Below are 11193 nucleotides of genomic sequence, written 5' to 3'. Positions count from 1 at the left end.
TGATTTGGGGGGCTTCATGCTCTTTAAAAATGATGGAGTATCTAATTTGAGCTCAGGTATTTGAGCTGTAGTGTTTTCTCCTTTTCAGAAATAAAGATCTATTTATAAGGCTGATTACTCCTCTGAAGCAGTGTCTGTGGATCCTGCTGCTTCCACCATGACTTCTGCTTGTTTCTGGTAGCAGCTTTGTATCTTCAGGTGAAGCTCTGTGATATAAGACAAATATCTTAAAGCAGATTTCCTAAGTTTGTTTTCAGCTCCTTCCGGAGTTTCCTTCTGAAGAAGTGTTTGGACATTAATGTTGACAGAAGCCATGCAGTCTCTTTGATCCTCTAAATGTCTCTTTTCTCACCTATTAGAGATGAATAGATGGGAACTCTGGTAATGTTTTCCTATATTCAGCCTTAGGCAGAGATTCTAGTAGGGTAGGAGGTTTGTTACGACAACTAGAGTTGAAATGAGCATTCTTTTAATATTATCTTTTTTTTGTTCTGTGTTATTATTTACTTGTTTACTAACTGCTTGTTTACTCATCTTCTTGATAGAGCTAAATTGGAAGAGTTGATTGTTATTTTTGAAGTGAAGACTTCATCACTGACGTCTATATGTTTATTTGTCAGCGTCCAAGAAGTAATACAGCTCATCAGTGGCAATAACTGCCTTTGGTATACACTGACATTTATTTGAAAACAAGAATTAACAAAAAAAAAAAAGGCAAAACCCAACGAGTCTTTTGAAGACGTGTGTCAAATGACGTCAATGGCCAGTTTGTTCTCCTTTACTAGCCCAGCTGTAAAGCGTCTGTTGGGCTGGAAACAAGGAGATGAAGAGGAAAAATGGGCAGAAAAAGCTGTTGATGCTTTGGTAAAAAAGCTGAAAAAGAAAAAAGGTGCTATGGAAGAACTGGAGAAAGCTTTGAGCAGTCCAGGACAGCCCAGCAAGTGTGTTACCATCCCTCGTTCTTTAGATGGACGACTTCAGGTTTCTCACAGAAAAGGCCTTCCCCATGTAATTTACTGTCGTGTCTGGCGTTGGCCTGATCTACAAAGCCATCATGAGCTGAAGCCATTGGATATTTGTGAGTTTCCTTTTGGATCTAAACAGAAGGAAGTCTGCATCAATCCTTACCACTATAAGAGGGTGGAGAGCCCAGGTATGTTTGAGCGTGGCTATCAAAAAACAAATAAAATCTCTAGGAATCACATGTTCTTTGCATCAGTACCATACGATTAACCTAACTTGGTGTATGAGGAGGTTTGGAAGAATAACGTCTTCAAAAGTGAATTTTTTCTTCTGAGGTTATGATGAGATGTTGTCCATTCCATACCAGCTGTTTTTCCTTATGGTAAAACATGGCTTTCCCACAGATCTTTAAAGACTGCTACCTGTAAAGTTAGTGGCAAAGTCCTCATTTGCAATAAAGAAGGAAGGCAGTGATCAAAAGTCTCTGCATCTCTGTTGCAACTGACTGTTGTCTGCAAGTGCTTTAGCACAGCACTTGAATTCCAGACTTTAGTACTCCTGAATTTGAAGGTTGAAATCCCAACTTGGCAATACTTATGCATTGTATTATATATATATATTTTTGTCCTCAGTGAAAAGGTTTAGATGTAGCCATGTAGTTTGACTAGTAATATGGACTGAATTTCCATCTGTACTGCTTTTGTAATACGCAGAGTGGGTTATACACTTCTAAACCAGTAGTTTGTTGTGCACTACATGTGAACTGTTTTGGTGTTTTGTAATTTAAAAAGTTGCTCTCAATTGCGTGAAATATAAGTGTATTTCTGCTCTGTTTTTCTGCAAGACTGGAGTGTTAGTCCTTCATACAGAGAGAGGGGTTGGTGGTACAACAGATTAATGCTTTCCTCCATGCACATTGGTATTGAAATTTTCATGGTGAGCAAAATTGCACGTTGTTTATATACTTTTCCTTCTATCTAAGTGGTTTGTTTGGTTGGGTTTTTTTGTTTGTTTTCCAGTTCTACCTCCAGTGTTAGTGCCTAGACACAGTGAGTTCAATCCACAGCACAGTCTACTCGTTCAGTTCAGGAACCTAAGCCACAATGAACCACACATGCCACATAATGCGACGTTTCCAGATTCCTTCCAGCAGCCCAACAGCACTCCATTTTCCATTTCACCAAACAGTCCCTATCCACCTTCTCCAGCCAGCAGCACTTACCCAAGCTCCCCAGCTAGCTCTGGACCGTCTAGTCCATTTCAGCTACCTGGTAAGTACAGCCTAAATGTGAACTTAATGGAGAGATTTTATTGCAGTACTTAGCTGCTGTGATACTTACAATAAATTGCTTTGTTTGCATTTTAAGGAATTTTAATCCTAGTTTTGTTGCTGGTCAGAGTTGACTGTCATTGTTTTGTCTTTCCAAACGTTCTCTGTCATGTATACTGTAGTAGTAAAATACTTTGCACAGCTTTAATAGAAGATAATTGATGTGCTTTAGAAGAACATCTAGCAATGAAAGAAAGCAGATGGAACAGTCCAAGCAGAAAGTTTATTAATATTCTTCTCTGGAGAATACCTAAATATAGCATTTAACTGAAATAAAAAATAATTCTCAATAGGAGAAACTTAAATACTTTGAAAATAATGGTGGGTGGGAACTAAATGGAAAGAGCAAAGGAAAGAAGGTCTTGAATCTGCCTGGTTATTGGTGTGATTTATAAAGCTGAGAAGGTAAAGGATTAAAGAATACGTTTTTGCAGGAGCTCAGAGGCCTTGTTAGTGTCCATTCTACATGGTATCCTTCCTCTTGTTGTGTGCAGGTTCCTGCAGACCAGGTGTTTTAACCTCTCTTGTTGAAGGCTGTTTTACTGTGTTTACAACTCAGCTGTAAAGTGCAGAAATAAATAGTCTACGTTGTTGAGGTTTATTCACTCTTTTTTTTTTCCTCTTGTGTGTAGCTGATACTCCACCTCCTGCATATATGCCCCCTGATGATCAAATGGGGCAGGATAACTCTCAGTCTATGGACACAAGCAATACAATGATCCCTCAAATCATGCCAAATATATCTACCAGAGGTAAGTTGTATAGTATGATGCAGAACTAGCCTTGTTTGGCTTCTTAATACTCGTAATCAAATTGAATGTATAACTTCAAATGATGCAGTAAATCTGTGCTGGTAAATTGAAGCAGTAAAAAAAAAAAAAAAAGGATTTACAACAGCAAGAACTAAGCAACAAAATTTGCTGTGCTCATCTGCCTCTTGCTTTTAATGTGTATTGTGGCTTAGTGTAAGCTGAACTTTTTCATCTGCTGCTGTTTTTACCTGCTGTCAGAATTGTATATGCACAAGGGCTCTGAAAATTATGACCCAAAATACCAATAATTAAAAAAAAATTGAAAATGAAAATGTAGACAGAAGAATCATGTGTCACCTGATATCACAGTCATCTGAATCTTTTGTGTAGGATTTTTTTTTTTGCTTAATATCTGCCTTAAAACAGGAAAACAATATCAATGGTCTAGCAGAAATGTGTGAAAGTAAGTTAAAATCATTAAGGTTTTAATCAAGACTTGCTCTTGCCCATCACAAATACTGACCAAGTTGTTACTCACCTATTGGTGTTTTGAAATGCTTACAGTTTCAGATGTGATGTGTTAAATTTTATGTAAACTGACATTTCCATTTTGCTTATTTTCAGATGTTCAGCCTGTTGCCTATGAAGAACCCAAACACTGGTGTTCGATTGTGTATTACGAATTGAACAATCGTGTTGGGGAGGCCTTTCATGCATCTTCTACAAGTGTCTTAGTAGATGGGTTTACAGATCCCTCCAATAATAAAAACAGGTTCTGCTTAGGTTTGCTCTCAAATGTTAATCGCAACTCAACCATTGAGAACACTAGACGACATATTGGGAAAGGTGAAGTTTCATTCTGTTTTGTACACTTACAAAGTTAATCCTTGCTTTTACTGTTACTGGTTTTATTTATGAGTAGTCATTGTAGCATAGTGCAGAGATATTGAAGCAGTTTGTGATTTATATCTAATATAAATCTCTATATATCTAATATATAATCTCTCTAATATCTGAAGATATTTTTTCCATGTGGATTGGTTCTCATCGATCTAGGAGTTGCATATGTTTTTTTCTTTAGCAGTAATGTAAGAAAGTACTTGTATTTACAAACTGTTGTTGTAGGGGCTTTTTTGTTACAGTCAGTGATACTCTGTATGTAGAAAGCTTTATTTCAGCACCGACAAATGCACAGGACTTCTGAAATCTTGTATCTTCTGCTTAAATACTTCATGCTGCTTTAGAGTGTATCAGAGTGGTGGTTCTTCTGTTCATGGAGCATATTACACTGCTGTCTGCAGTATGTTAATATCTTGCATAAGTTGGCAGCGAGACTTTGAAGTGCTAATGTAAAACTGCAAGGGCTCATTTGTCTGAGTGAATCCATGGGTGTGTTTGTGTGTGGGAGGGATTCCTGGAGACAGCAGGTTGTGCAGGATCTTCTAGTTTTCCCATAATGTTTGGCTGATAGCACGTAGAGATGCACAGTGTTCATCTTTGATGGAATGTGCTTGAATTATCTTAAAATGCAGTGCTCCTTTTCTGAGTGCCTCCTTTTTCATAATTAACTAAGTCCTTGAGAAGAAAACCTGCCTTCTCTTGCATGTATGAGACATTTTTTAGCACATAAAATCATTTGTTATGTTTGAACTCCTGTTTTCTTGATACAACTCACTATTACTGATACTGCTGAACTTCAAGGCTTGTAATGTCTCTTAGAAGGCTTTTAGGTAGAAATTAAGCATGGCAAAAAATTGCAGTTGTTCTGGAGACCAAATACACCTTAATATTTGTTAGAATATTAAAGTAGATGCAGTTCCGTTGTCTGAGAAAAGGAAATGGTATCAAGTGAGAACAGCAGACTTTTGGGAGCTGAATGGAGGTAGGGGAAAGGCTCTGTGAGGTTCTTTTGGTTTGAGTTACTGCTGTGGCTGGTACTAGTGGACAAATGTTACGTATCCACTGGAGAAGGTAATAAATCTAAATTAGATCCAAAATCGTGTGGAGTATTGATCTCAAGGAAATCTGAAGCTTTAAAATGTCTGTGTGTTCAGTACTAATTATTAATCTAAAACTTTGCTTTACAGTAGCAATTCTGAGTACAATTAAGATTGTTTTGGTATACAATATTATTTGTTTATGGCTTTTCTTTGGAGAATCTTGTGATTTTTTTGTTTCTTTAAAGCTACCTGCTTCTAATTTCTCAGCTTTTTCTGCAGAAGTATTGCATTGCAGGAGTAAATGACTTCTAATTATACATTGGATTATTTTTGAATTACCAGTATTCTTCTCAGACTGCTGGATGTATCTTGCTTCTTTTTAGCTCCCCCAGTAGGCTTATACCCAAAAGAATTTAGCAGCAGGTGGTAGTTGCCCTTGTCTCTTTAAATAAACACGATTGTGTAGTGAAAATGTGTTTTTGCACATCCCAGATTTTCTGCCAGCTGCTTATAGTAGGTCAAGCCAATGGTTCCTCTGTGTGAACTTTGTCCCACCTTAGTCCCAAGTGGATCTAGCAGTGTTCACAACAGTTGTTGCTGTCTGAAAAATCAGCTGGCATCTGTTGACTTGCTGGAGCCTCGTATAGCAAAGCATGGAGCAGTCAGCAGGGCATTTTAGAAAGCTTACCAAAGTGAGCCACATCTCAGGTGTGTGACTGTGACGGGTGGAGGAAGGGGAGAAGGTCTGGCAGAAAGAAGGCAGGAATCTCAACTGAAGTACCAGTGAGAGTCTGTGTTTGAGCACTGAGGGGATCAGTGGGTGGCTTTTATACGTGTTGAATAAGATGTAGTGTTCTAGTAAGCCATTCATAACAGAGGAGGGAATAATTTATATGCATAGCTGAATGCAGACAGTGGTGACAAACTAGGGCCTCCCTTGATTTTTAAGGTCCGTAAATCCTGATATTGGTTAAGTTGTCCGGATAGTTGGACGTGCATCTCTTTTTGCTTGATAAAACGTGCCAAAAAAGTGAGCAGGCTGCAGACACACTTTCACATTTGTGTCTATCCCTGCTCCTGAGAATTTCGTTGGAATTCCCATAGGCGGAAGTTACCAGTTTATAAAGCTGCAGTTTTAAAATCTGCCTGAATCCTCTCGGAAACTGGCTTGGAGTAACTGTTGGTGTGTGGAAGTAGGATTTTTTTTGTCTCTTCTGTAATTGACGAGAGAAGGACATCTAGTGGTTGATGTGTAACGAAGCTTGTATTTTGAAATGAGAAACTGTTACCCTGTGGGCATAAGACAAAACAGCTTTTCTGAAGAGCTCTTCAGACAGAAAACTGAGTTGCCTCTGATTTCAAGGGGTTTGTATTAAGTACTGTATTTTTGGAGGGGAAAAAAAAATTAATGCTTTTCTCAAACTTTGTTTTCAAGGAGTTCATCTCTACTATGTTGGTGGGGAAGTCTATGCTGAGTGTTTAAGTGACAGCAGCATATTTGTACAGAGCAGGAACTGCAACTACCACCACGGCTTTCATCCAACAACTGTATGCAAGATTCCTAGTGGATGCAGCCTGAAAATCTTTAACAATCAGGAATTTGCTCAGCTTTTAGCTCAGTCTGTCAACCATGGATTTGAAGCAGTGTATGAGCTCACCAAAATGTGCACCATTCGAATGAGTTTTGTAAAGGTAAACAAATTATTTTGAGAGGCATTTAAGCTTACTGTGGATTTCAGTAGTCAGCAGACTGTGCCAATATAACAAAGCTATTTTGACCTCATACGAGTCTTTTCAATTTAAAATACATTGGGAAGGTTAATTAGGGAAAGGGAAATTGATGCAAGAAAAGCACAGCTTGTCCTGTTAACTATTGCCTGTATTTACTTCAGTATTCAGGACATGATTTTAATCATTGTAGCTACTGTTAAATTACGAAGGGAGGTCTGGACTTGTGCACTGAAGTTGAATGAGCAAAGCTAGCTAACTACACAACCCCTAAAAAAGACAGTGTGGGTAAAGAGGAACATAAGTGATTACAGAACAGATGTTCAAACTTCAGACACTTCATATAAATAAAGATACATAACTGCATTTTCAACGTGGAGAAAGTACACTGTTTAACAGGACAGTTTGACATTACAGATTTATTCTCATAGTAGTGTTTCCTCAAATTGGCTGCCAGTTTCAGATTTAGCTTGAAGTTCAGGCTTGTGCCATCCAGATTTTTTGTCTGTTGGTTTTTTTCGTCTTGTCCAAAAAGAAAGCTTGAAATGATGTGTTCAGAGTTAGAATGAAGTGTACTAGGAAGTCTTTATACCGCAGATATAAATAGACTTGTTGAAGTCAGTACAAATCACTAGATCTTGCCTCAGGGTACCCCAGCTGTTAAATGCTGAGTATACAATGAGCTGCTTTTCTGAAATTGTTGAAATTTTATCTTGCCAATTGTGATAAATGCTGTTCAGATGCAGTGTGTGGAGGAAGAATGGAAAAGAACTGTAGCTAAATCGAGGAACCGCTTTGGAGTCAGCAGTCTGCTCTCCAAAGGAACTTGGATGGTGATGCTGGGCCTCTAGCAGGGAGGACTTGATGGAGGCTTCTGAGTGCAGCTTCTCTGCCACTCCTTTCTGACCTGCTGATTTTTGTTTTCTTGAGATGATAAGAATTGTTTAGATTTTGAGTTAACTTCAGATAAATTCCTTAGATGATGACTCTCTGCTAGTTGTCAGTACAGTTATTTCTAGATGCAGGCGTGTTTTCTTGATTGATAACGTGGTGTTCATTTTTTGTAGGGGTGGGGAGCTGAGTATCACCGACAAGATGTCACGAGCACCCCGTGCTGGATAGAAATTCATCTTCATGGGCCCCTCCAGTGGCTGGATAAAGTACTTACACAAATGGGTTCTCCTCTTAATCCCATTTCATCTGTTTCATAGTGTTGAAATTCCATCTTCAGCCTTATTTTTAGTGAACTTATTCTAATTCTAGAGAAACTTCCAGCGTGGATACTGTGAGCTATATGGAGAATGGATCTTATGGTTTTACTTTCTTTTTTTTTTTTTAAATCCCTTTGTGACCAATTCCATTGTGTATAGCTGAGCAGTTTTACATTTCAATTTGTTCTTGTGATGCTTAAGTGACAGTTGAGCCCTAAGGGAAAAAAAAAAAAAAAAAAAAATCTATTGGAAAAATTCAGAACGCTTTTCCCCTCCTTGGAGTAGAATTTAAACAGGCATATGTCTTAACTGGAAATTATTTTTTTGTCCTGTAGGGGCAGAATGATGAAGACTGACTTCAGAAAATAAATACATATCATAGTTCGTTGTTTTTTTTTTTAATGTTTATACAAACGTTTGAACATGTGCAGCTCCAGCTTGCAAGCTGTATTTTTAGTGTAGTTGCTTAACAAATTAAGTTTGACATCTGTCATAAAGAAAATTAGGCTTTATTATGGCTAATTTGCCTAATTGAACAATGTGACTTTCTTTAAATGTACACATGAAATATACTTTTTACAAATGTCGGAGTGGTGTAAAAACACTTTGTCTGTTGGAAAATGCTGTCATAAACACATTGTATATGAATGCAGAATAGCAGTTCTTAGTCTTTTCCCACTTCAGTTTTGTACTATTGCTTTTAACCACCATTTTAAATAGTAACTGATACAAGGTAAACATCTTGCACGTTTCTGGAGTAGTGATTTTTGTTTTTCTTTGACTTACACTCATGCCATTTGGATGTGGTTGCCAGGGCCTATTTCTTTTTAGGTACCCTGCTCTATTTTAACATAAACACTAGTATTTGTAAATGGCAGTGCCTTGCTATTTTTTCGAAGGAGTAAGTTGTTTTTTTAATTTTCTTTTTGGTGTTTTAGCTGTTTATTTTGCCTGTCTGGAATTGATCTGTGTTAAGCCTTTTAATCTCTCAGTAGTCATTATGCAGTATTAGTGATTACACTGTATTTAATTCACTTTCAGTATGAGTTTGAGTCTCTTTGAAGGCTGCGAGTGGCTTAGCAAATTAGTAAATGAATGCAGAAGCTCTTCCTTCCAGATCATGTAATTTAATACAGGCCTGTTGTTAATGACCAAAACCAATCACTTCTTTTGTAGACTACGTGAAACAGTGATTCTTGAGCCTGTTCTTAGCGACAGGTGTTCGGTCAGAATACTTGTAATTGGCAGCTTTATGGAAATCAAGGACTGCATTAATATGAAATGTATCTTTTTGTAAGGAATTACGTTGCCTCTGCTGTTGTATTACTCAAACACTGTACTAAACGCTAAAAGAAATCAGCTCAGTAACGTACGCGTAGTTTTCCCCTGTAAAAGTACAAACGATTGAAGGAGCATTCTAAGAGAATTAGAAGTGAATTATACAAAATCCATTTGCATGCAGAAAAAGACCTACTGTTAGTTTTAACTCCTCCGTTTTCCTGGATATCTTTTCAGGACAGGGTGCAGTGTCTGGGGGAGAGACTGAAACCTCTGAAATGCAAACACTTATTAAAAGATGTGCTGCAGTTAACTACTGCAATCCTGAGACGTTGATTGCTTACACAACTTCTTTTGTCTTCTATTGAATGACAGTTTGTGCTCAAATGTGGAAATCATGCATTATATGGTACCTGAGTAAGAGATCATAAAGGAAAAAAATTGTTTACGTGTCATTAAAATGTTTCTTATGAAATGCCTTAAAGGAATAAACTGTAACACTTCTGCAGAACCCTCATGTTCTCTTGTACAGGTATTTCTGTAGTACTTGGTGATTTTATTGTTGGTTTGTTGTCTTTTTTTTTTTTTTGTTCTTGTTGTTTTTTTTTTTTAAAGCAATTTCTTCAGTGTGTGTTAAAGCGAATGTGCATCTTCAGGAGAAGGGAGGAAAACAATATTTGCCACTCACTTCTGGGGTCTTCTCTTTCATTCTTCGAAACAGCAACCCTGTTGACTGAATAAGATGCAAAGTCACTTGGCCACAGGATCAGGCTTCCCATTTTCCTCTCCCCGGGCCCGACTTCTATCAAGTTGCTGAATGTGTATATTTGACACTACGGATGTTTTTCTTGACGAGCTTTTAAAATGAATGTCTTGGCACATTGGATCAAAGAAAGATCTCAGTTGTAGGTACAAGCTTCTGCTTTATCCAAAATGTTTTTCACCCGGCTTCACCTCCGCTCACTTGTTTGGATGCGGCTGACTAAAGGACTGAAGAATGGGCGCTGGAAGTAGGTGTTTGCAAGTCAGAGCTGCTGTATTGTGGTTAGATTGGCTACCCATGCAATGAAGCATAATTTCTGCAGTGCTCTCTAGCTAACCCACTTCTGATGCTGTCATTAAGTATTAAAGTACTCTGGCATTTCTGTGCTTGTGTACATACTCTTGATCTGTAATATATGCAGTGCTGAGGTTATCCTTGCGGCTGCTGATTTTGCCAGGGCAGGCTTGCAGGAGCAGACCAAGTAAACGATTTGCCTACGCTCTGCTTTTCTGTTCTTTTTAAGTAGGACTTATTTTTGAGAGCTTCTTGGTTGATGTGCCTACTGGTTCATGGTGTTCCTGATCGCATTTGGTTTGTCTGTGCTGCCGATGGAAAGGTGAGATAGTGCTGCATGGATAAGTTGGATGAGAACTGTTTGACACTAATTGCGTTTTAAGTGTAGTGATAACAGAGATTGCTGCTTCTGTCGCAGCGTGCTTGTGTGTAAGTCACTTTATCTAGATGGAGGGATGGAGAAATGAAATCAGCCAGTAGCGTGGTAGTGGAAGATGAAGCATTATATATAGCCCAGCTTAGACTGAATGTTACTCTTCAGCAAAAACTGTTTTGGCTTTTATAAGTGTAAGTATTTTCTTCTTTTAAGGCCTATTTCTACTTACAATCAAACACAGCACTAATTAACAGCTTTGACAATACCAGCAAGGAGCCTGGAACACTGAAGTTCTTTCTGGGTTTTCTTTCATAGTCACTAAGATAAGATCTGATCTTGGATATTCCTCCTCTGTGGGCATCAGTCTTGCTGGCAGTCAGACCAGCGCCTTGTGGAAGTATTGCATTCGTTTAATTACATCAGACATCAGATAGTTACTCATGGAGGGCTGATGTTGGTTTATCGTATCTATAGGACCAAAATAAAGCTTCTAGTATGGCTGACTGATGAGAGACAATTAACAAAACATCCCATTAACTGAAACAGTGACGGAGTGGC

At 38.1% G+C, this 11193-nt stretch overlaps 1 protein-coding gene across 4 annotated transcripts; it reads left to right on the top strand.

The window, feature by feature from the left end:
- Nucleotides 1-688: 688 nt before the first annotated feature.
- SMAD5 (SMAD family member 5) lies at nucleotides 689-7924 on the top strand (the record flags this gene model as incomplete). 4 transcript variants are annotated; one of them, XM_079542512.1, is made up of 6 exons in its annotated part: nucleotides 689-1153; nucleotides 1983-2234; nucleotides 2926-3045; nucleotides 3670-3891; nucleotides 6421-6677; nucleotides 7781-7924. In XM_079542512.1, exons 1-6 carry the CDS (start codon nucleotides 751-753, stop codon nucleotides 7922-7924), a joined length of 1398 nt encoding a protein of 465 aa, XP_079398638.1. In that variant the 5' UTR covers nucleotides 689-750. The 4 variants fall into 4 exon arrangements, with proteins under 4 accessions (XP_079398638.1, XP_079398637.1, XP_079398639.1 ...); XM_079542511.1 differs by having other exon boundaries at nucleotides 689-1218; nucleotides 1946-2234; XM_079542513.1 differs by lacking the exon at nucleotides 2926-3045.
- Nucleotides 7925-11193: the final 3269 nt, after the last annotated feature.

Source organism: Tetrao urogallus, assembly GCF_951394365.1.
Source record: "Tetrao urogallus genome assembly, chromosome: 14".
Lineage (NCBI taxonomy): Eukaryota > Metazoa > Chordata > Aves > Galliformes > Phasianidae > Tetrao > Tetrao urogallus.
This window is presented reverse-complemented; position numbering and strand designations above follow the sequence as displayed.